The following is a 27171-nucleotide window of genomic DNA, read 5'->3' on the forward strand; positions in this document are numbered from 1 at the left end:
TGGTTAAGAGGTAGCTCTTGCAGTACACATTTCTATGTCACCAATATATACAGCAGTAAGTGGAGCCATAATGTCTTTTGTTGGATCTGACCTTCTGTGTAGGATCAGTACAGATTTTTGCCTTCCTTGCTGATCCTATTTTTGTTGACTTTTAGGACTATGGGCACTTTTACCCTGCTAATCAGTGGTAAAGTGCTTGTGCTCTTCCTTTTAAACATGGTAAAATTGGCCTACACCAGATTGGTACATTTAATTTACTTATAAGTCCCTACAATATGGTAGTACATGTACATAGTGCCTGTAAATTAAATGCTATTACTGGGCTGCAGTACTCATTGTGCCACCCACTAAGGTAGCTCAGTAAAACATGTCTCAGGACTGCCACTGCAGCCTGTAGTGCGATTTTAAACCACCGTTTCGACCAGGAAATAAACATTTTTGCTAGGCCTAAAGCTTTCTTTTTACTACCTATAAGGCACCCCTAAGGTAAACCCTAAAGGTTCATAGGACATGGGGCACGGTATTTAAAAAGTAGGACATGTGTGTTTAAGTTTAACATGTCCTGGCAGTGGAAAACTCCTAAAGTCGTTTTTCACAGTTGCAAAGTTATCTCTCCCATAGACTAAAACTCAGCTTCCTTATTAGGCTTCATAAATGATAACTTCAGTTTGGAACCAGATAGAGAAATGCTTATCCAACGCATTCGAATTGTAATCTAAAATCCTCTTTTATGGTAAATTTGGATTACTGTTCTCAAAATGACGCTATTAGAAAGTTTACTAGTAGAGTCAATGGGGTAACCCTGTGTGCCTCAGAACCTGGGCATTCATAAAGTAATCTACAAGCAGTTCTGTTGGGTAGAACAATTGCTTTGAGCCTATGAAGTATTAATCATGCAAGATAGTCTAATACATTTCTTTACAGACTTTGGATGGAACACACATAGATGAAATTGATTCTTGGTATGAAAATAGTTTTGACTCTTTAAATCATGTATGGCTGGCAATTTCAATAACATCAAATGACATTAGTGACATGAACATGAAGTGAATAAAGTGAAGCAAGGTGACATATGTGACTGAGTGAAATTATACACATGTAGTAAAAGACACACAAATATGTACACAATATATATAAAAAAATACAGCTAAGAAGGGGTCTGTCCTTTACAATTTTAACACATGATCTCAAGTGACCCCTATTTGAACTTTCTAATTATTGGGGCCAGGAGACCCACATGCAAAGGCTGGCTCCAGGTATAAAAGTGATACCATCAGACCCTCTCATGAGAATACTTCTAGACCTGTGGAAGATTCAGAAGGAGGACTGCTCTGCCATCTGAAGAAGGAAGATTGGACCTGCTTTCCTCAAACCTAGCGTTCCCAGAAGTGACTCCAAAGATCAGTTGTCTGACCTCCTGTATGATCTACAGGGACACAACAATCTTCCAGAGTCCTGCCCTGCAAATGCCCAGCTGACCAGCAAAACTAGACCTGCATGGAGCTGCCTAAACCCTGCTGCTGGCTTCTTCTGGAGTGAGTCCTGATCCTCAAGAGGTGACCCCCAGGTCTGAGCCCTTGGCTTTCATCAAAGAGGAATTTTTCTGCCTCAAAAGTTCTAGTCCTGAGCTCCAGATGAAGATGTAGAGTTTTTTGAGCTGTTCACGATTGCAAACGGACTCCTGGTGTTGCCCTGCGACCATTCACAACACCTGTCAACACAGATATTCCGTGATGATCTGCTCTTCACATCAGACCCAAGATCCAGGGCTAATGGTGACAGTTTATATTGACTGCTAATGCAAAGTTCCAGCAATGGCCGACTCTTTGTGCTGAACACCGACTGTCCACAATGCCCGACCTGCTCTTTGCGCTGTCAACGGTCTCCTCGCATCGGCCACAAAGAGAAGTTCCGCTGCAGTTCCACGTGTGAAGTAAGACTCAGAGAAGGTAAAATCTTCCTCCGGACGAGCCTAACCCCTGTATTCGACCTCCGCTCTATCGCAGTTAGCCTCAAATTATGATCTAGATCCAGTCCAGCGCAACCAAATACCACACTTGGCACTTTGTGCTTTTTGGCACGATATTCACTAGAAAATGTATATATATATATCCGGTTCTGCCGATTTGGATTTTTGCCATTTGGGTGTCCTTTTACTTATTAAAATGTACTCATTTTTTCTCAACTGCTTTGGGATATTTACTGTGTTGTGTTTCCACTTTATTACTGTTTGAGTAGTGCATAAATACTTTATTCATTGACTCTAAGTTCAGCCTGACTGCTTTTGTGCCAAACTACCAGAGGGTTAACCACAGGTTTATTTAACGATTTTTTCGGGGTCACCCTGACAAGAATTGTGTATATCACCTGACTGGGTTTCTCATACCCCTGAACCTATTATCCGATTTCGTACAACTTTCATATCCGCGTACATGTAATTTATAATTATGCATCATTTCCCTTTACTGCCGCCCCAAAGGTGTGTTAATCTGTGGTAAGTGCTGTAATGCAGACTACATTTTACAGCTGTAAGTAAAAACGGGAGCGGTGATGTGAAAATATTGTACAGGAATGTTTCAATGTACGGGATCGACAACTTAGGGGCCGATTACAATTTCTTTGGAAACTTTCGGCCTAACACCAACTCGGAATCCAGACCAACTGACTCACGATCGGCGGTTCCACCCGCCTGATTACGATGCGACCAAACACTGTTTGGTCAGAGTCCTATTGTTTCCTATGGGAGCCTGTGTACCGCCGACAACCGGCCATAACAGAACTTCCTATGGGGAAATGGGGGGTGTGGAAAACCCTACACCCTGCCTTAAGCACCCCATGGTGCCTGCCAGACAGTGCAGGGTTTTACAGGGGGGTCCCTTGGGTAGTCCCTCGGCCATCAACTGGAGGTCGCAGGATGAAGGGGGCACTGCCAGGGACCCACAAACTCACTTTCCGAGAGTCATTCCGTGTTAGACAGGCCGACTCTGAAAGGACGTTGAAAATCGACATCATAATCCAGAGGACGGAAACGCTGTTCATAGAGGTGTACATTGCGATTCTGACTGACACGAATACTCCGAGAGCTGGTTGGAACTGATTCAGAATAACTGCGTGGTTTACCTTCCTACCGCGAACATCGGGTCAGGCGGATAGTAAACCGACCAAGTCGACCAAAAGGGTTCCAGCACAGGCGTGGTGAATACGACTGTCAGTCGGAGGCTTTCCGCCCAACATCGTAACCGACCCCATAGTGTTTAATTGTATTAGTACATTTAATTGCATTCAAATGCTATTAAAACTTAGCTATTTAAAATCAGCTGCATGGTTCCAGGTTCGGTGTATGCCTCAGCAAGAGCATTTTGGCTTTTGTTCAGGCCATTCCCCTGAAGGTTCAAGTTACTGAGTCCCATTTGCCACAAACAGATGCCCACTTCTTCCTGGCTTGAGGCACACAAGCTTTGTGGATTGCTCCTGGCGCTCAAATTATGGAAATAGTCGTGTGTTTGAAAACAAGCACAGTTGTACTTACCTGGCTGCAGCTGTTAAAACACAAAATCCAAAGATACCGACTTCTTTTACTCAATAGCTCACCTAGTATAATGGGGATGCTGTAATCACTGTATTTCTTGAACCAAACCTGCAATGTCCTAATGAGTCCTTCCTATATGGGCATGTTCTACATTATTCACTGATTTATGCCTCTTTATTGTGCGTGTAACAAAGAAGGATAAAAGTTCCCCAGAGATTGCCTCCTCCTCCCCTCACCTTTCCTGGGACAGTCCAGAAAAGAGCTCCAGGACACAGATTCTCATTGAGGAAGATGCTGCCAGAGCACAATCCGTTACCTCGGGCCACTGGAATTATGCAGCAGGGGAGGGTCAAATTATGCATCATGGTTGAGTAAATTATGCGCCAAGAAAAGCCAAATTATGCAGCATTATGTGGCACATTTTGGGAGAGTATTACTTCTTTAATTTGTCATTTTTAAGCTTTTTAACATTGCCTGGGCGTTAGTTGTACCTCAACAGTTTAGCACACAAATAAAGCAATGTTACAGAAAGATGAACAGCCAACGTTTGCAAGGGCCTTCCGCTGCATGGCAACATGTGTTGCTTCATTTTTACTAACTTTTGAACCGTTTGAGCTAGAAACTAAAATATTATTATTTTGTAAATCTGCCGATTAAGCGGCAGATGATGGATTATGTGGCAAATGCGTCAAATCTAACGTTTTGCAAAAATCACTGCAAAATCGCATAATTTCAGAGGCCCTGGTTATACCTGATATTACATGCAAGCTGGGAAGAGGATCACTGCAGAATAAGACTGGAACTAGATGCAAGTGCAGTTGGAGAGAGAGGAAGGTGGAGGGCAAGGGAGAGAGAGGGGAAATAGGAAAGTACAGAAGCAGCTAGAGACACAGTAAACAGAGGGACACAAGACCAAAAGTCTAGGTGTGAAGGATGAGAGATGAGTCAGGATGGGATTGCAGCAATGAGATATAAAGGAGACAAAATTTGGCATGCTTGTATTTTGGCTTTGCCAACTTTACAATTCAGCAAACATTAGCAAAGCCAAAATATGAGCAAACCGGAGCCGGATAGCGCATGTCTGCATGGAAAGTGGGTGGGGGAAATGAGGAGGGGCATTAGAGGTGCCACATTCCACACTGTGGTGCAGGGGAGGCCTAAAAAAATAATAAAGAAATAAATAAATCAAAGCCAGTACATGTGTAGACTACCTTTAAACGTGTTTACATCCACAAAATGCTATGAGCAGATACCAGAGTTAATGGCCAGACTTGTTAGCCAATGCCAAAACCCAAATGCACAATGCTAGCCAACTTTATTTGTGTGTGTCTATATGTGTATGGCATTTGTTGTGTGGCGTGTGTGTGATGCGTGATGCCATGAGCTCCCACAAGACAGCTAAAGCTTTCTGTACATTAGACCTAAAAAGTAGGAACCAGCAGTACATTAGAACTGTTTTTCTGGTGGTACAGACAGTGGTGACCGCTATTTACCGAGGGTGGTGGGGCAGGGGGAGGAAGAGTGAGGGGTTGTTAATGAAAATAAAAGAAATAACACTTAACTTCAGGCCGGCAACCCGGCCGGCTGCCGCCTCTCAGTCTGTTCACCACCATCTCGGAAGCAGGAACCAGGAAACACCCAGGCTCCTGACTCTCCTAGCCAATCAAAACACTGCAGTGCAGCATTGTGATTGGTCTGAGCGTCATGGTTCGGTGCTCCGACGGGGAATGGGGGTCTGTTCTGCAACCAGGCTGTAATGTAGCCTGGATGAAGAACATGGAAAGTGCGCATGACTGTTAGGGTCAGCCCGAGAGGGCTGGCCAAACAGTTATGCAGACCTTAGAGTGGAGCAACCACTCCTCTAGGCCCCAGCTCTGGCAGTCCAGCCTGCCCCACATGGCCACACCAGGAAACGGAAAACATATATGATAATAACGCTGGTTATCATCATTTTAGTTTTCCTTTCTACTGCTCGCAGAGCAGTGGGGCGATGCTCCTCCTCCTTAGCGGAGGAACCGCCACTGGTCACAGACTTCATGTTGGTATCCCTGCCGAGGGATTTCAATGACAACTATATCATCCTTATGAAGTTGCACCTGTGTCGGGAAGCAGAATTAATTGTATCACGACTTACCCAATATTAGATTGTGAATGTTAGCCAACTTTCCTAAGCTGACTGAGCAAAAGAAGAACACTTACTTCCTTAATGCAAGACTGTCTTTAACTCACACAATGAGATGCTGCCTGTGCCTTACTTCCTTTGTTAGAGCTCTTTACATCATAATAGCTGCCAGCCTCACACTCAAAACCCACGTGTGACATGAGCTGCCACCACTCTGTTGACTATTGGTGGACAATTAAATTCAATTTAAGACTATGTATATAAGTCATTGTTTTCATATGACATCGGTCCTTCCTTTCTCAAAAAATCAATGTTTCACTGATATCGTTTGCACGTTAAGACAACCTTGTTCTAGAATTCTTTGGGTCGCTCTGTTTGCCATGACTAGACTGTAGTTCCAGAGAGCCAGAGATATCTGGACCTTCGATCACTAACCATGGACCCTCTTCAACTCTTACATCATTATCAAGAAATAATCAGACATACTTGGGCTGATGAATAATTAGGGAAGCAAGAAACAAATTATCAAAATTGTTATCAAGATGAGCTAAATGTTAAAGCCCTACTTCGGTGGAAAATATAACTGAAACCTGTTTTATGCTTCAGTTTGGTTATGTTATTAACAAATGTCAATTCTTAGCAAAATCCAATTTAGACTAAACAACTGTTATGATCATCAGCAAGCTTCTAGCCAGGGTTAACATTCCACTGAAACATCCAAAGAAAGTGTCAAAAGAAAGAACTAGGTGAGGATTAACTAACGATAATATGCCTTCCAGAGATTCAAATACTGTCCTGATTTTGGCAAATTGTTTGCATATTTTCCTTGATGGTATGGCAGCACAATGTGGGAATTTACCAAAAGACACAGATGACATGAGCAATTTTTTCGTATCATTTAATCTGATGCTGATGCGGTTTATAGTAAACTTTTCAAAACTCCCACTTAAATATTTAATTTGTTTGATCCCATAATAACTTTAAATATCGTCAACTAACATTTCTTATGTTGCAGCCGCAAGTGAAATCTTCTGTCAGTCAGTTCATTGCTTTTGCTCACGCAAGTGTCAATGAAGTGAGTGTGAAATATCAACAGAATGAAAAACACTACAACTACACAACACCCAAAAGCTTCCTAGAGATGATCAAGCTGTATCAGAACCTATTAAGCAAGAAGAGAAAAGAGCTCGTGCAAAAAATGGAAAGACTTGAAAATGGGTTACAAAAATTACAAACAACTGCTTCTCAGGTAGGTTTAGAAACCTTTCAAATGCATGTTTTAAACATCAGAAGTGCTTCAAAAGAATGTTAGCAATTATTATTGCTTTTAATACTATTAATAAATCATTAGAAATGGTATTAATGGGCTTGATTCACAAAGGGCCTCTGCACTCGTGGCCAAGGCCCTGCAGTTGTGGGGGAGTCTCTGCACTCAGGGCGGAATCTCCGCAATGAGTGCGGGTCCTCCATGAGTTTGGCGGCCCTTTTGAATCAGGCCTAATGATTTTAAGCTTAGTAGTGGTAATAGTTGTGCAATGGTAGCATTGGTGGTAGTCTTAATGTTATTGTTTATTATTTTCATTGTTACTATTCTTGAAAAATACACTGTTACATGTATCAAAAATATAAAAGATAACCCCATCCAATAATTATTGGAGTTTAAACTAGTTCCCCACATACAGTCAAGTTTCCTCCATTTCGGTACTGCCTGTAGAAAGCATTACAATCATGTGATAGTTTCAACTGATTTTATGGCTATATTGCTACAAAATTTGACCTGTTCGTGAAAAGTGTCTCCTTTAAAAAAAAATGATATTAAAATTTTTGGGGGGGTCCTTATCTCGCCGTCACTTTCTCGCTAGCGCGGATCTCATCCCTTGGAAGAAGGGGTGGGGGATGGTATGCCCACACAAGAATATTGCTGTACCGATGTGACCTCCCCAGTCTCGAAGAGAGGAGAGAGACAAATGGATCCAGCAGACTTGGCTTAATCATTGGACCCGCTTGTTGCACGCCAATTTACAAAGTGTTTCCAGACCCTCTCCAGGCTTGGTGGATCACACGCTATATCCAGCTGGCATATTTGCTTGATGCTTGTGACATAGTCAGTGAAGAGTGGACCATTGGCTGATTTTCAAAGTCTACATATCTCTCGTCTTGCTAGCAAAGTCATATAAAAATCACATTTTGTTATAGGGGAGTTTTCCCCAAACCCTGCATCTGGACTGATCCCTAAAAAAAATATAAGTTGAGGGCTTACCTCCATTTGGTGTCCAATCACCTCGGTGATGAAATTACATATTGAAGTCCAGAATCAGGCAATCACCAGGCACTGCATAAACATATGTATATCATCTGCCCTTGGAGACCTACACTTCAGACATCCGATTTCTCTCCCGGCTATTCTCGAAAGCTTACTTGCTGACCAGCAGGCCTTATGTGTTGTGAAAAAATTATTTCTCTTGAGCGAGCCAGATTTCACAACAGCATATAATGTGGAAAGGATACCAACCATAATCTCCTTATGTTTCCTCCCACAATTTGCCCTTCCCAAATTGTGGTTATGTCTGGCATATTTTTGTCTGTGATTACATTTTATGAGGAAAATAGCAATTACTATATTCCCATATTCAGGGACGTAGACACCATGGAATGGGAGTACTTGGCCTTTTTGAACACTACACACAACACACTGGCTGGATCCCCACACCCCTAGTTTCTAGTGTGCCCCTGTCACCACAGTAGCTCTGCATTATCTAGGCTTGAGGATCAGACGCCTACAGCCACCTCAGCCAGTGGCGTAACGAAACTTGAGGTGCCCCCCCCCTGCAAAGTACATGGAGGGGCCTCACCTCCGGACTCTCTCAGGAGCTTTCAGGCCAGGGTACTGTGCTGAGGAGGGCCCTGAAGCTCGGGCCCCCTCAACACTGCAGGGGCTGCGGGGGCCTTTGTTACGCCACTGATCTTGGCCTGTTTCGCTAACCATAGTGCGTTCGAATTATGTTGAATGAACACCAGGCCTCTGAGTTCCATCACAACCAGCACTGTTCATTTCCCTGCCCCTTTAAGTCAGCAAGTGCCTGCATAGTGATGCCCAGATATCACCAATCAGGACTTTAAGGGTTAAAATAACACATCCGCATCCACAGAGTTGTTTAAGTAAATCTGCATGCTGTCTATTTCCTCGTGGGAGTCTGCTACATAGCCCAGGAGGGGCCAGAGTGGGGAGGGAGTTTCTTAACTGGCAGCATCACAGTGCAAGAGCACATTTTTTTCTTTGTTCATTTTTTCTCTATGTGGAAAAACATTTCTTTGTAGTGAAACCTCTTTAGCCCAACCCAACCCCCCACGAAGTTTGGGGTGTTGCATTTCCCTTCCCATCTTGGAAGGAGACTTTGCTGGAGCAACTCTCTGACCATTTCCCTGGCTAGAAAGAACTAGGAGAAGTCTGAGAATGCCAGGAAACTCGTGAGTTTGCAGGTGTTCACAAACTCTCAAGGTAAACCAAATTTGAATCCATCCACTCCCCATCCATTGCATTGAGTTCATAGTACTGTATGAATGTACTTAGATGTGATGTATAACTAGATACTGTAGTCGTGTTTTTCTGGGTTAATATTTTCGTGGAAAAATAATAATAGTGAATAATGATTTTTATGTGAGATTGAATATGCACATGCCAAATTATTATGATTGCAGTTTAAACAAGTTCAATACGAAAAATAGAAGGGTGTTTATTAACATGGTTTCATTTTGACACATTTTTACATGAAACACCCTCTTAGACAAAATCGATGCTGTTCTCAAGCTGTTTTCACTCCTTTAGTCACACCCTCCCTTATGGTCCCCCTGCTCATCTTCTCTCACCACACCTCTGCATAAGGAACACAAGTTGATGTTATTTTCCTGTTGTGCTTTTAATCAACTCTCTAGTTTTCCGAACTGTAATATTTTTTCAAGGCCCTTCTGCTGTAGATCCATTACTAAGCCTAGCTTTGTTCATGAGTGCAGAGATTCATTGTCAAAATGTTTCATATTAGTTTGAATATCGTCAGATAGCAATAACATGGAAGACGCCGGATGCTTTCTAAAAAGTGGGAAATGCTTATAACTTAGGCAGTGATGTGGACTATTCTGATGTGCAGAGAGAGTTGTGTGTCTCTTGAGAAAGGCCACATAATTTTGGGGAAAAAGCCGATATTGTCAGAAAAATCCTCTAAGGCAAGGCGAGAAAAAGAAGTGTGGAGAGTGAAGAGGCGAATGATCAGGTGGTGAAGAGCACTGAAAGAAAGAGCTGAGCAGGTCCTAGGCCTGACTGGTTTTTATTTTTTATTTTTTAAAAGACTGGCATGAAGAATATTCTAAATATGAAAAATGTAGAGCAAATTGGAGATGAACCGGATGAAAAAGTAGTTCTAATCCATTTCAGCGCACTGATCATGGAGTCTCAGCTATTATGGGAACTCAGACTATGAAGGATTTGAGGTATGATATGAGGTAGGATCTAGAAGTGACACACAGAGTCAAAGTGGCTTTAGGCAGAGTCCCTTGTCAGTCGATATGAGGGCCATCTTGGTAGACCAGATTATCTGTCCTGGAATGTGACGTACACATAGGACATCAACTTGGCCCTGCAATTTCTGCTGCCAGTAATCATTCATGTAATCAGGCCAAGGACTGGCAAACACAGATTAGTGATGCCATCCAGGTGCTGAACTGCACCACTACACTGAGGAGGTTTTGCCTCCTATACCAAAACAGAATATTTAAATACAATATTCCGGGTGGATGCTCACAATGTGCTATGTTCTATGACGTCTGATGCAATTTTCAGATCTAAAAATCTTAAAGAGGATTCCCTTTTTCTGAGCAATGTATTTCTCAACAAAGGTGGTCAACATTAAGCCATGTTCAATGGTACTCACACTTAGCCTAAAACAAGCATGAGCTGGTAAAATGTTGGAATTAGAATCAAGCCATGTTTGGAAGCTTAAAAGGGTTACTTTAAAACATATCTGTGGTGTATCGATTACTGAAATGTGACGATAATCCTCCCTTTCTTAAAGATTGATAAGAATACAGCACCCTTCTACCTAGGGGGGAAACTCCTCATAATCAGAATGCTGTTAAAGGCGAAAAGTAGGATCGGCACCCATAAAATAGCTATAGACAAATCTGTAGGTCAGGGCCAAAAAACAAGAGATCTTCAAAGTTTTTTTTATCGCAATGGCAATTTACGTTTTTGTCCCATTTTTGCCAGAAGGTCCGCTTCTTGGATTGATAGATGTTTAGCTTCAACTACTCACTTGATCTTTCCTAAATTAATAAAATTGTACAAATGGTCAAAACGACTGGACTAAAACAACTGGCAGGTAACAGAAGAATCTATTGTAGCCAGCAATGGAAATGTTTTCCCCTACATGCCATCAAATGTAGGGTTGATCAGTTCCTTTTCCCATTTTAGAAGAGGAATTACTCATAGCATTTGCACTGTGTCAAAGGGTCAGATTAAAGTTTGGGAATGTCCACAAATGTACAAGTTTGTGGATGTTCCCAAATTTCCAAGGCAGACTTTGCCTTGGAACACCCCTTTCCAATCCATTGAGTGGGATCTATGAGCGTGAATTTCTCTGCACTCGTGGCTGAGATGTTCTCAATTTACCTTTGTGTATAAGTCCCCTGGTATATGAGGGGCATTACTGAGATGCCCAGAATTTACCTTTGTCAATCAGATCCGTAGTGTTTAGCGGTGCATGGCAGAAACACATGCACTGTTCCGTCCAGCTTATTAAGAATGTTGCACCTAAAGGCCCCTTTAATGGTGCAGTATTCACAAATGAAAAGAGTTCATGAAAAAGTGAGCTTTTTCTAAAAACTTGTTGACTCTCTAGGAATGATCTTGTTTTTACCCACATAGAAATACTGTCACAAATTTAAAAGGCGTCAAAGCAATTTATACTTATGAGTGGTAGATTGGTGCAAGAAAAACAAATGCATTAAGAATGGTGCATGTGCAAAATAATTCAATGATTTTCCATGAGTCACGCCTGACTAGATGTCGGAGATAATGTTTTTCCTGTTCCCTGGCACTGCACATATAAATGACATCCCTATATTCCTAGTATCTAGCTCAAGACCTTTGTTTCATAGAATCTGACCGCTAAATATGGATTCCAAAGCACATGAGAAGAGCAAAGTGGGGGTATTTATGGTCACCCTGCATTGCATTTTACATATTACTGTACTGCACAAACGAGGCTATAAATGCTGTTGCTGCAATCATGTGCAGAGCAGCTGTGTTCCAAACTAGCTAACGATTCTTCCCCATTCCTGGGGTTCCATTCCAAGTTTAGAAAAACTCCAGATTCAGCAGGTGACTAATTGAGGATTACAACTCCCATGGAAATACTGCAATCCCGCTGTTGTTTGCATGATCTTTTGTGTAGAAAGCATGAAAATATGGAATTACCTTGGGAATCAGGTCAGTAATCTTGATTCCTATTGAAACTCCACATTTCCTAGGGCATTTTCAGGGGTAAAGACAGAATACCACAGTATTACCTTTTCCTGAGATTACTGATACACAAAGTATCAGTAACTTCAGGACCAAAATACCTCATTGTTATTCCTGCCCTACTAGTAGTTAGGGCCCAACTGTGAGCTCTGTGTGGTTCACTTCTTAATTATTAGTCAATCATTCTTAAACAGCTTCTGCTCTCACTGATGAATTTGTTTTTAGCACTCAAAACAAAGTAATGGGGAAAACTACACACACTTTCTTATTTCCTAGTACTGATGTTGTGTCACAAGCACAGTTGATTACCATTACTAAGCAGCAACGGAGTCTATGGGGTCGATTATGATCCAGTTCGGAAGGGCTCCGAATTGGATCCAGGTTTGCCGAATCCAATTCGGATCCCTTGTTTCTGACTGAATCGTACACAGTTCCCAACAACTGATTAGGATGCCTGTAAAACTATAGGGCTGTCTGAATTGGTTCTGAAAAGGCATTCGGACATGTCAGGTCTTTTGGAGCCGAATCGTGCAGCTCTATGGACTCGGCTTCCGAGCAAGCGATTACAATGACCGATTCTGACAGCCGTTCCGATTCGGTTTCTCTGGAACGAATCGGCTGTCGGAATCTGTCTTTGGGGGTCCATAGTAGCCCCCCCTACACCCGGGGCCCTCCAAATCGGGTCCGTGGTGGTACCCAAGGGACCTCCCTTTCCAACCATGCATAGTGTGGCAGGCACCATGGGTGCCTGCCACAGTGTGCAAGGTTTCCCCAGCCACCCTTTCTTCAATGGGAGCCTGTGTTCTCGTTCGAAACACAGGCTCCCGTTGAAGTCAATGGGAGTCCGACCGAATCGTATCTGGAAGTATCCGGATACATCCAAATCACTCGGTCGGACTCACCCGATCCAAGTCATCTGGAAAGCATTCCGGGACCGATTCAGTTAAAATGCTTTCCGAACAAGATCGTAATCGACCCCTAAATAGGAAAACATGTATTATCAGTTGCCTGTGAAAGTGACACTCTGCCTTTAGGAGAGTTTTCCTTTAAATGGGCAAGCAACAATTGGTAAATAAAAAGGAAAATAATAGTAATACTACGTAGTGGAATCATCAATCCATTGACCCAAATATTATTCACAAGGCTTATGGTTCTAGGCATACTGCACATCTTCAAAAAATATATACATACATTGTCCTTCTCTGGTAGACTTTGCCGAAACATGAGATGTCAGCCCCCTGAGAGCCTTCTTAGATCTGCTTCAGGGCCATTCTGCCCACAAATGTTGGTGTGATATATATGTATAATGCCAGTCCTTGTGAAGAGCTGCCCAAGGCTTTTTGGCAAGGACAAACAAACACTTGTATTGTGTATCTGTGTGGGTAGCTGTGCACCAGCTCTTGCATCGAACAGTGCATTCAGAACATTGATCTTTTAGCTAGACTTGCTGTCCTCCCAGCCCTGCTTCCAGTAATACCCACTCTACCTCTAACAAGTGCCTCAACACCAAAAACACCACAACCTCAGCAGTTCAAGTACAAAACTAGGACTTCAGCACTACAAGTCACATCATACTATTAGTACTTCTTATAGCAAAATAAGGGGGAGATTTACTAAGATTTGACGCCTAGTTTGCGTCACAAAAGTGATGCAAACCGGCGCAAAATCTTTTTTTTCCAATTTACTTTCCAGCGCTAAGATTGTTTAGCACTGGAAATTATGTAAAAGTAAGGCAAAGAAGCGCATAGTGCTGCCTTGCATTACTTAGCACCAAGGCGGTGTACCATGGGTGGAGCATGGGCGTTCCCATGCAACCACCCAAGGTTTCTGATGCTAAACCCTATTTACTAAATAAAGTAGACAGGATTTAGCATCAGAACACTACGCCCTTTTGAAGTAGGTGCAAGGATGGAGAAATGTAAATGTTTTCATTTCTCCTTCCTTTTCCAATTTTGTACGTGTGCTGCACTTTACAGCACACATAAAAAGAGGGAAAAGGTCTTAATTTAGTCTAAGCATGGCCTTCCAGTACAAAACCTATGTAGACCAAAAGCAGACACCTTTGCACTATGGCGCAAAGGTGTCTCCGCGGCGCATACAGCTGATTTCAGCGCCGGCGCTAGGGAAAGTTGGCGCTCTCCTGTTCACACTTTCTCATGCAGCGCAGCACAGCATTTGCAACTGCTGCACTGCTCTGTGTACATACATGGTAAGTCTGCCCCAGAGTACAATGCAACTACAGTACAATGATAACATAATCATAACACAACCAATATCACACAGTCGCAACACTACTGTACTTACTACAATACAATGCATTTAATTCACTTTCTTTCACTCACTGTTCAGTGTCTTATGTTCTTATAGTACTTTAGTATACATTTCAGAACACGTGTTAGTCATTTTAAATCTAAACTTTAAACCTCCGCCTGTGTCAGTCTCCCCAAAGAAAGTTTGCAGCACCCGGGGTGGCTGCCATCTCTCGTGATTTCGCAGCCTAATTAGTATTGTGCTTATTGTAGTATGACTTTTCTTAAGAATAATAGTTACATCAGTGACACAAAAATGCCATTGAATATGCGGCTTATTAGCGTGTAAAATCTATTTTCGTGGCTCCGAGGCAGCACTTTTATTGAAACATGATTGTATAATCTCTAGAGGGGCGCCGGTTAATACCCAATGCTAAGTGAAGCCGCCGGCAGTGTTTTTTAAACGAATATTGAGATTAGTTTAAAGCTTTTAAAAACATAAGTAATTAATTATTATTTTTTGCAAATCCTCCAGGTGGAAGATCTGAAGTCTAAACTTGCAACTCAAGAGGTAGAACTTCATCAGAGGAATAGAGACACCGAGGCACTTATCACCAAGATAGGACAACAGACCGAAAAACTGAATCAAGAGAAGTCCGTGGCGGATGCCGAGGAGCAGAGGGTGTGCACTGCATACTCAGTTTGATATTTTATGCAGAAGTGCATCTCGTGGTTCAGTTACATGTTGGTTGCAATTAATAGCTTGTGTACGCAAATGATATGTGCCAGATGGATGTCTTTTGATGAATAACCAGTGTAATGTGTTCAAGCCAATAGTTTATTAATATAAATGGGACAAGGGACCGTTTACCTTACAGAATGAAAATACTGAAAGAGAAGAAGGACTCCATGACCTTTAATAGGAAGGAGGCCAAAGGGCTAAGTTCATTGATAAGGTCATAGAACTCTAAGGTGACTTGCAATGTCCTTTTAACATAGGTTGAGGATATTTAATTCCCTATATCGTATCCTTACACCATTACAATCCCTCACTAAGCATCAATCATTGGTGTCTTGCACTTTTATATGACCAACATAGAATGGTTACCGATATGTAGAACAAATGCAGAATCTGTAGTGTGAATTCAAGCACACCAATGTGCAGCGAGGAGTTTGTAGCACAAATATACATACGCATTTAATACAAGGCAGCACTTTAAATAAATGGCTATAGTTCAGCTCAAATATTAATTTATTAACGTAGAGTAGCTATGTCATTTTCTCATTGAAGTTACCTAGTGATGTCACAATTGTATCTGCTTTCACAAACTTTCCAGACATCTCAGCTCCTCTGTACTCCTACTTGAACATGTCCCAAAGATAGGAAAACTAGATCCGGGACTCGACCCTTCTCCTACATCACTCCTAAAGTGTGAACAACCTGCTACTACACATAAGTGCTTCCTCCCTACTTCTTGAGTTCCACAAGATAACATAACAAGGGCTACCAAATTAATCATTGCAACGCAAGTTGGAAACTACAAGACACCTTGGCCCTTTTTATGAGTCACACCTGGAATGCTCCTCCAGGCAACTACAAGTTTACTGGCGTCTCTGGGCCAGGAATTATCAGGTCCTCAAACTGACGACCCAATAATTCCAGTCCTTTAGAAACTTGCCTAAAGACTTGGGAGGGACTGTGTGCAGCTGCTACAAATGGCTCCAGCCTCCCATAGTTCAGCATGGTGGGCATCATAAAAACCTTTCCACAGCTGAAATAAGTTACTCTGCCCTCCTGACACTTAGGTGAAATTCTTTTCCGTCTGAAGGAAATAAACCCATTCCCAGAGTGCCCCCAAAAAAGAGCTGCCAGTAAAAAATGTTTTTCCTGAAGTACATTTTTTTTTTATTAGTTTATTTGTAAGTTTTGCAATAATTCAAAAATAACATAAATAAAAATCGCAGTCACAAACAGTAAGAAAAACGCAGGTCACATACGTTATGCGCTATCTAGCGTCAGGCTGTAAAATTATAAAGGGGGCAAAGGGCACAGTGGGGTATAATCCACAACAGACAATAAGACATCTCACCCAATGTCAGGTCACAACAGCTGAACAAGCAAGCGTGCATCCATTCAAGGAGAAATTTGTCAACCATGTTATAATACCTGTACTGCAAATATGTGCTAAACAATAAAGATATACAAACATTATTCATCCTTTTCTGCAGCGTCCCCCTGGCACGACTCCTGATATTGTGCAAAGAGACCCCAAAAATTCAATGGTCGGTAACATGGTGGAATCAGTTCATTGTGGGTGTCCGATTGAGAATTACAATACACCATATCTTTTTCCCATTCAGCCACCGTTGGTACAGGCCCTCCAACCATCTCATTGCGAGTCTACGCTTGGTTAAAAGTAGGCCCATGCCGATCAGTTTGCGTACTTTTTTCGCAAGGGTTTCATGTATCCTTGCAGCGCTAACGGATCAGGTGTGATAGTTATGCCCACAATCTCAGTTAACATTGCAAAGATGTGACTCCAAATATCACAACCTGGGTGCATTGCCATGCCAGGTGGAAGAAACCAGCTCGCGGCATGACGCATCTCTCACAGCTATCAGATTCGCATAACCCATATCTGTGTAGGCATTCTGGTGTATAATAAACCCTGTTCAAATGCTTAAAATGCACCAGTCGTGCCTGCCGTTTAGAGAGACCTTACCAGTGACCTCACAACTAAAAAACCAGATATCATCCGGGAGTTGCTTCCCAATGTCAGCCTGCCAGGCCAATCTAGTCATAGAATAAGGGGATATCTTAGTCTGCAAGGCCGAAGCATACAGTTTAGAGACTAATTTAATAGGGGACTGGGAACGGAGTAGGATGGAAAAGGGAGGAGTTTCCATGGGTTCGGCCAGCTCGTCTCCCAGTACCGCCCGTTGAGCATGTTTAGTTCTGAAGAACTGAAACTGTGTTAACACAGAAGGCGTCACCTTATCAGCCACTGCATCGTCCCAGGTTACCATTCTGCCGTTTTGAAAGAGATCACCCATCTTGGACATACCTAGACTTTGCAATGATCTAAGCGGGCCTCGTTCTGAGCTAAGTGCGTACCAATGACACCACTCAATTCGCATTCAAAGCGAATACAATTGAGCTCCAGCGAACATCCCAAGAAGGACGTGCCAAGCATGCACCACTGAATTCACTGAGTCCAGAACCCCGCAACGCCTGCTGGGAGCTTTAGTCAAGAACCAAGGTAATGGCTCAGGTGCGGCAGCCACTTTCTCTATGTGGAGAGGCAGAATTTTCTGGGGACCATGAATCCAGGCATGAGCGTGTGTAGCTTGTGCAACCCGGTTATAAAGTTCAAGATCTGGTGCAACATGAGAGTGTCCAGCAAGATCCGCAGGGTTTTACCCGCCGAGGCTAGCCTAGTCATCAACATACGTAACTCCTTAAACATGTTACGAGGAACTACTATAAGAATATTTACGAAAAGAAAGAGAAAGCGGGGCAACGCCACCATCTTCATCAATGAGACCCTCCCCACCAGTGAGAGTGGGAGACGAATACATCGACATCATCACTCAGCTGGGCAATTGCTCTTCCATAATTTGCTTGGATCACTAGTTCTGCATCAGAATGAACCTGAATGCCCAAGTAGCGGACCGGGTCAGAAGTCCACTGCAAAGGATAATCCAACTGTGTGACAGTCGTGCTAGGTGTCAGCCGGAAAATCAAAGATTTATCCCAGTTGATTTTCAACCCCGATAGCCCACCATATCGCAACACCTCATGAATAACAGGGGAGAGATGAAGTTCCGGGTTTCCAATATACAAAAGCGTATCGTCCGCGTAGGCCGACACTATTACATTATAGTCAGGGAAGCGAAGGTCCCTATGGCCACGATATTCTCGCAGTGCTCTCAACAAGGGCTCAGCAGCTAAAGCATACAATAGCGGGGACAGGTGGCACCCTTGTCGAGTGCCCCGCGAAATAACAACGCGGACTCGAGCAATCGGTGAGTCAATAGCTGCCAGTACATTTACCACCTGCTTACAGCAGGCGGTAAATGTGTCCAGATCTTATCCCGTTATTTCCTTCATAAGGGAGCAACATGCGGAAATGGACCCAGTCTTTGTGTTATTCTCCATTCTGGTGAAAAAACTCATAACCTCTGTTAACACACTGGGAGGTGCTTGCCAGAGTCGTTCATGCTGGCTCCAGTACCACTCCACGGAGTTACTTTTGTGCTTTATTTATTAAGATATTACGACAGAGCCAGTTCTGATAGCCTAGAACTCAAGAGTTACACCTGCTTCTTACACCATATTCGCAAATATTACAACTGGAGCACATCTACAGATGTCAAATTATCTGGGAGATGCATTTTAACAAATCTTTGCAAATTATCCCATGCACTAGGCCTATCCATATATGATTTTGCACCAGAATAAATCGATGCTAATACAACCTAAAATGGCTGGAGTAAATCTAAGATACTCACAGGCATCTTCATAGTTGCTCTATGTGAATTTGCGTCCATTGTGACATTATGATACAAGATGCTTTCTGGTATCCAAGCTATCTCTGACAAACACGTTCTGTAATCCCTGGTGTTCAATCCTAACACTTCGAGGAGACTCTTTTAGCTCTCACCTTTTAGTGTGCAGGGCAACCATTAGCTATGAAACACCACTATCATGAAAATGCTTTGTTACAAACCTATGCACATAAATATCATATTGAGTACATGAATGTGAGAAGTTGGCCTGGCATATGCTGGTCACTAGTTATAGTGGCCACCTTGCGCCAGTCCAATTCGACTCTTATGGTAGATAGGTTTAAGACAACTATCCTAGTGGTAGCTGTGGAGAGTAGCCTTCAGGCTAAGTCTCAGAGGTCATCTTGATTTTCATCATCAGACCCAGAGACTATGGCTGACCCACCCCCTGATCCAGAAACACCAGCTGCTAGAGCCAGTCTAAGATCATCTGCTACAAGTAGATTTATCAGGTGTTGAGTGGAGGGACTCTGTCCTAATCCCAGGTGTCTTGCAACACACATGGCCTTCAAGTCAAAGAAGGTAATGTCCTTATACTGGGGTTGGGTGGATCCACTGGCTCCATCTATTAAGGACATTCTAGTGTTATGCAGTGTTGTACTACCTACAATAGTTTGTGGCCTACTGATCCTAGCTTGAGCTGTAGCAAGGGTGTGCTATCCCTTCACAAACAACTCTAAGTTCAGTAGAACTTATTGATACTAAGTTTGACTTTTATATGTACCTTGAGTACCTTTAGTGGTTTTCAGTTAGTAATTCAAATAGAGATTTTCTGGCAAAACAATGGCAAGCTGGGAACCCACACACTGCCCACCAATGTGAGAAGTTGGCCTGGCATATGCTGGTCACTAGTTATAGTGGCACCTTGCACCAGTCCAATTCGACTCTTATGGTAGATAGGTTTAAGACAACCTTTTAAAGAAAGCTATCCTAGTGGTAGCTGTGGAGAGCAGCCTTCAGGCTAAGTCTCAGAGGAATGTAAAGCAGCTTGTTTTACCTTATAATCTCTTGAATTACCAAATGAAAGGACACCACACAGGTATATATATCAAATATATATGTATTTATTTCTAGACACACTCTACTAATCCCTTTATGAGATTAGAAGCCAGAAACACATTCAAATATCAACGTTTCACAATAAGTTAAGTACAAATATGGCTGGGGCCCTAGGGGCGTACCAGACCATATACTAAAAAAATGGGCTAGGAAAGTCGACTTGCAAAATGACAAGGCCTAGGGCCTGTAGAATCGCTGGGGCTTCACCACTGCAGTGAAAGCAGGTAAGTAATCGACCCACGGGAGAGGCATGCGGTGTGTGAACACAGCCGCGGGTTCCCTATTTATTATAATGGAGCAAGTCGCGGTTTGATTTTTAAAGTTTTAGGGTACTTCGAGGAAGTCTACAAGTAAGCCACTTACAAGGTAAGTAATTCAAGGGCCAACACACACTAGGGCACCGGAGTGCACGTGTTACCTCACCCAGGGAAGCCGGGTGCATAGGTGTCTTTTGGTGTCGGGTCGTGTCGCTGTTTTCTATGGAGACCAAAGAAGACTTGCTGCTTACGTCGACTGAAGAAGTGTCCGGTGGAATCCATAGGTGGATTCGAGATGCAGATGACCTGAAAATTGAAGGGACAGTGTTCAAAGTCACTTGCCAGTGACCGGTGGCCAGGAAGATGGCTGACCACGGATGTCAGGTCATCGATGGTGTTTTGACTCTTCGCTCACGAGGTCCAGGAGAGATTGACCATGACCAGCAGCTGGATTTGGAGTGTCCCACAACGTCTGCAGCTGACTAAGGTGTCGGCAACCGGATGGGAGACAACAAGCCTTAGCAACAGCAAGTCTTGTGGAAATCAAAGAAGGTCAGTGTTGCAGACCAGCAAGGTCTGAGGGACTCACCCAGAAAGCGTGAGTGAGGGCAGGCCTGGAGCAACCAGGGGAGCCCTTTTAGTCAATAAGAAAGTCTTCGGGGAATCCACAAGCCAACGGGCAAGGGATTGCAAAGATGCCTCTTGAGGAAATGCTTCACAGGAGCCCACGGTCACTCGGGATGGGGTAGACCTCTAATTTTTGCTGCAAAGCCTACTGGAGGCTTGGGCCACAAATGGTCCAATGCTCTAGTTCATAGAACATCGTGAAGAGGTTGCACTAGACAATAGTGCATGGTACCCGGGTATTGCTGTTCCTCGTCACTCGTGGGGTCCACTTGCCTCAGCTTTGCTGGGGACTCACAATGGCCGTCGGGAAGTCAGGAAATCCACTTCCGGGGCTGCAGGGACTTCAAACTCCGGTGGGAGTGGGAACGTTTGCGACTGTTGATTAAGGTTTTTGGTGCCTGCCGAGCAGGGGAGTCACTCCTTGACTCCAAGGGAGATTCTTCTGTCTTCCAAAGGTAGTGGAACTTCGAAGGGCCAGAATTCTTCTTTGTAGAGCGTCGTCCAGGGTTATCTGCTTTGCAATGGCAAAGTTTGCTATCTTATTCTGAAGATAGGGGAGGGACTAGCTCTATGACCACTCCTCTAGTTACACCCACTTCCCTTTGTCCAGTTTCGTGCCAGAGCAGGGACAGGTAGCCCTGAACCGGTTTGAGCTGGCATATGCACAGAGGAGCCTACTGCTCCCCAGTGCAGGACTTCAAAGCACTCTAGAAGTACACCCACCCAGCTCCAATACACTAAATCCTGTCTGGAAGGTAGTGACACCTCCCTGTGACAGGATGCCTTTTGTTGGGGTTCCTCCACTGCGAGTTTCGGTCAGCAGCAGGAGGGCAGCCCAGTATCTGTGCTGGTGGCATCCATTTTGTGATGCCAGGGCTCTTTCAGATTTCTGGCGTTTTACTACAGTGGGTACATGTCGTCCCCTCTAGAAGGGTTGGATCATGCTCCCACATTATGGACTGATGTGGGGGTATGATTCCAAGTTGTTTGACACCAAACACGACATGTTTTGATGCAGTCATTCCAAAGTTAGCATTTTAATGCACTTAAGAGTATATGGTTTAACTGCATCCACAAACAGCCATAGAGAATAGACTCTGCCAGCTGTAGAGGGGCCCTGCTCATGCAGAGGCACCCCCTCACATTGTAAACCAAGAACCCTGCCCTCAGCATTGATAGGGCCTGCCATAGGGGTGGCTGATAGGTTTATATGTGTGTGTATGGTGAGATATAGAAACCTATACCTCTGTGAGGAGTGCTAACACTACCTCACCCAGGCTGCAGTAGCAGGCTTGTGGTGTCAGATTTAGTCTGCTTCCCAGGGGTGGCATAATACATGCTTCAGCCCCTGGTAAGCCTGTGAAGTACCTATGCCCTAGGTACCTAAGGTACTATATACTAGGGGCTCATAAGGTACCACATTATCCAATCACTAGGGCATCTAGTATGCACCCAAAGTCGTTTAGAGAGAACAGAGAGACTGGGGCCCTGATTAGCAGGGACCCAGCCAGACTATATTTCAGAAACCAGTGTATACATCAGAAAAAAAGTGGCGGCTACATAAGTGCAGATCCTACTCTCCTACAATGAATATAGTATTTTGCTATTTTGCAAATCTGGCACCTTTTAGTGCGTGATCTTCAGTGTCAGTGGTTTTGTTTACAATTAAAAACCCACCCAAACAGGCAATTAAAGCTATTCATTTCCTTAACACATACCTTATATCGGATATGGTTACCATTTAATATGTGTTTTGATGAATACGAAAACCAAAACCAGTTAATTCAATGAAAAATCATGTTGGTGAATTGGCTTCTGTCCAGCAGAAATGTAATTGTAGATGTAAAATATAAACTACACAAATGGTTGCCAACTTAGCACTAGGTGATACGCTTACACAAACACTAAATAGATCCTACCATTAACACCTTAGATCTATTTTTAGTCGCTTAACTAGCTTAACAGAATGATGCACTTAAAAACAAAACACATGCAGTATTTAAATTCCTCTGGAAAGAGTCAAATCATGTTACATCACCCTACTTAATACAACTGTTCATTGTGGTTCTTCCGTATGATGCCCAGAGTGGGAGCTGCTAGTTCAACCTTAGGTGTTACTTTCCTGCGAATTGAAGAAAAATGATTTTGTCTTCTGAACTGTACTGGGGACTTTGGAAGCTGACAGACTAATATGCTGTTAGTGGTGTACATATGCAAAACCATTTATATGTTGACAAAATTATTGTTTGTGAAAAATGTACCTCAATCAGTTTTGATAGTATAATATATTTGATAGGAAATATTAATGTGCGTTGTTGTTAAACTATCTTCTCCTGTGCTGTATAAACCATCTAATAACGTAGGTAGACTTTTTTTCCTACATTTAAGAAAACTGGTTACTTTCTGAAAAGTCTAAGAACTATTAGATAAGAAAAAAAATCTGATTTTGGCTATACAGATTCTTAAAACTGGACTTCCTTCAAACACACATTCCTTTTGATATGCTTTGACCAGGCTAGATTCTCCCCTTCGCGTGTATTGGCATCGGAACCATTGACCATCTGCTATGTGCTACTATGCATCAATGTGTGTCAGAAATTAAGTGAAGAAGTCTGAGAAAAAAGTTTAGTGACCTGTTTGAAACGTTTTAGATGAACAGTTTCGTTCTTTTTTAACATTCTATTTTCTTTTAAGTTTTTTCTTAAATGTAGATGGGTGTTACAGCCACATTGTATATAAAAGAAAAAATCAATGAAAGTCAATCAATAATAGATCCACAAACCTTTCCACGTCAAAATTATCCCACATCATCAAAAACTAGAATGTGACTGAGGTACTAACTCTTGAAAGTGGTAAACACCTAGGCTTTCACATTGCCACACTCTGACAAGCAGTGTAATGTGATCCTTTCAATGGCGACCAACAATCCGAAATGTGTCAAAAATTCCGAAGAATAATACATCATTATTGACAGCCTCTGTCAGTTGGCACTGTTGTATTTTCCATGGAGTCTTTTCAAAGTCAAAAAAGGGAATGATACGTATACTGAGAAATTATTGTAACCATAACCAGACTTATCAGGAATTTTGTAAACCCCTAAGTTGGTACAAGAGCTGCCGGCAGGACCATCTTGCTAGCTAGAAATTGATTTAAAAAATTGATAAATTAGAAAGGAAAGGAAAGATTGCAGAAACACACAGAAATATTTCAACTAAGAGGAAGGGTTCCTCCTACCACGTTGAATGTTAAAATACCCTCTTAACGGTAGATAGCAAAAATAATTCCTGCAATGGAGTCAAAAAGTCTTCTGACAGATTTTACGATGAAGTGGATTCACCATCACAACCTCCATGGATACGTGATTGATGCCAAAAACAGAATACCCAGCTATGTTTCTTATGGCCACAGGAAAACATGACAAAGACAATTTAAGGGATATAACACATCACAGTTTTAATCATATTCAACCAACACATCAGGGGCAATGATACATGTTCCAACTTTCACAAGACTTTAAAGGCAGCCATGAAGATGGGGTCATAATTAAATGAATACACTTTAGTGTATTGATTGGTAGTTTAATACCTATGTGTTAGACCTGGCACCATTGGCGTGGGTCTCCTTTCCATTTTTTGCTGTTGCCTCCTGTGTTTTTGCTGTGTGTTGGACTCCGTTTTGCTGGTCTAGATGGTTTGGGCACTTCGCCGCGGCTGTTCAGTGCCAAAGTGCAAGTGCTCCCTTTGTAAATTGTTGTTATGGATTAGTGATACCATGATTGGCATATTTGATTTACTTGTCAGATCCTAGTATTGTGCACTGTGTGTGGCCAGGGCCTGCAAATCAAATGCTGCTAGTGGGCTGCAGCACTGTTTGTGCCACCCACAGAAGCAGCCTGTAAAATGTAGCTCTGGCCTGCCACTGTGTGCACACTCCTGGACCTATCGGCAGCCTTTGACATGGTAGACCACAATCTGCTCATCAATGTACTCCGAGAAAGGGTTGGAGCAGAAGAGGTGGTCTTACAGTGGTTTACCTCCTTTCTGCAGAACCGCTCCCAAAGAATAAAAATTAAAAACTTCACATCTGACCTACTCCCCATAAGCAGGGGTGTCCCTCAAGGATCAGTTCTCTCCTCATCACTTTACAACATCTACATGGAGCCCCTCACCACCATACTCAAAAAAGCCAACATCCCCTTCCACCTCTATGCGGACGATACCCAGATCTACCTAGAAACTTCCTCCATTGCTGACATTCAGAGACTAAACGACACTCCAAGAGAAGTCCAACACTGGCTATCCCTCAACCACCTGAAACTCAATTAAGATAAAATGGAAATCCTTCTCATATCCAACAAAGAGCCGACCCCCTAAAAACCATTGATGCTCTCTACTGCAATCTCACCCCGGCCGACTCCGTAAAATCACTGGGAATGTCTCTGGACCCGAATTTAGACATGGTCAAACATATCAAGAACACTGCAAAGAGGGCGTTCTTCAACCTAAAACTACTCAACAAAATAAAACCCTTCATCCCTCCACATGACCTTAAACAGGCTACACAATCCCTGGTTCTGTCCAGATTGGATTATGGGAACGCAACCCTCAAAGGTACGGCAAAATCTCACTTAGCTCCCCGTCAGAGCAACTCTAAATGCAGCAGCCAGGATGGTCACTGGAGTAAAGAAATACGAACATATCTCTCCCTCTCTCAGAGAGCTAAAATGGCTCCCAATCGAAATGCGTTCCAACTTCAGAACTGCTTGTCTCACACTCAAAGCTTTGCACCCTGGTAAACCTGCCTACCTGGCTTCCAAACTCAATAAGGCCGGTCAGACAAGGAATCTCAGGAGTACTAACACTCTACTTTTCATTCCACCGAAAACTCGCAAACAAAAAACCTTATCACGCTCCTTCTCTGGAAATGCGCCCAAAATTTGGAACTCCATCCCAGTCCATATCAGGACTATCCCCTCCTTCATAAACTTCAAAAGCCAGCTCAAAGACCTCTTCTCAACCGAGCTCTTCAGAATGGATAGTTGCTGCCTAACGTAGAATCCTGCCCATTGCAGTATATAGTCACTTTGATAAGAAGGCTTTTACATCACCTACCTCTTGACTCGCTCCTTTTTCCCCCTCCCTGAACAGGATTCGTCACGAATCAATGTGTTTATTATTGTTATACTTTGTGTTCGATTGCATCACGATAAATGTTGTAAAGCACTCTGATACCTTCGGGTTTGGCCAGTGCTATATAAAACTCTTAAATAATAAATAAATAATAATAATGTAATAAGGCTCATGTTAACCATAGTGACGCACACTGAGACAGTGCTAAATTGTGGCTTATTGTTAATAAAGGTGCGTAGACTTTAGCATCAGTGCACAGAAATGTTATTGGATTACCCTTGGAAAAAATGGTTATTTTAGCAATATTCCATGATGGAGATAATCTTGATCTCTTAAGGATGCCAATTATCACAGCTAAACTAATAAGGAGGTATACTACCAGAATAGTGAGTCCTACATTTTGTGCTACACAATTCTCACAGCCAGAATATCAACTACCAAAATATTGTGACGATAAGTATGTATAAGTATAGATTTACTTTACCTAACATGTACCCTGGTGATGTGGAGTTAAAAATAGACATCTATAGTTACCTACATGTACATCTTCAAAGGCACCTGCTATTCTGCCTCAGATATTTTTGTGGAACAATGTTTTTCTGATCGATATTCTGACATGCCGCCAAATAGTGGCAGGTGTTCTTTATTTAGCTCAGACTGAATTCCACTTCAGTCAGGCGCCTTACCGTTAGAGATTGCGTGAATAGCATTAAGCAGTGAATTAGTCAACAAAGCAAAAGGGCCCTCTCACTGGGCTGCTAACAACTCAGGAAAAGTAGTCTGATCTAAAAAAAAAAAAAGCACAACAAACTGAAGCATCCACCTTAAGCAGGCCTATCTTTAAACCATAAATGTTCTCGTAGACTTGTTTAGAAGCAGAACAACACACAAGATAGGCTCCTCACACTGATTGTTAAAAGATGCTATTAATAAAAGAAACATTCCACGAGGATGCATCAAGGTTTGACCGTTTTTCTGGTTTATGACCTTCACGCCATTTTGTTATCGGATTGTATGGTTCCCAAATCTTCATTCACATAGGGCTGTTTCATGTTCATCATCCTATTTGTAAAGACACCATTTTGAAATGTTTTCCACCCCCGTGCTCGGTGGCTG

At 42.7% G+C, this 27171-nt stretch overlaps 1 protein-coding gene across 1 annotated transcript in view; it reads left to right on the forward strand.

Moving 5' to 3' along the window:
• The window catches only part of LOC146861181 (dynein axonemal heavy chain 11-like), a 2741463-nt gene that overhangs the window by 1827503 nt on the left and 886789 nt on the right, over window positions 1–27171 (forward strand). Inside the window, exons 48-49 of the mRNA XM_085646213.1 lie at window positions 6667–6900; window positions 14950–15096. Of these exons, the coding sequence (XP_085502339.1) occupies window positions 6667–6900; window positions 14950–15096 (381 nt within the window). The remainder of the gene's footprint in view (window positions 1–6666; window positions 6901–14949; window positions 15097–27171) is intronic.

The sequence above is a fragment of the Triturus cristatus genome, chromosome 3_1 (assembly GCF_964204655.1).
Source record: "Triturus cristatus chromosome 3_1, aTriCri1.1, whole genome shotgun sequence".
Classification (NCBI taxonomy): Eukaryota; Metazoa; Chordata; class Amphibia; order Caudata; family Salamandridae; genus Triturus; species Triturus cristatus.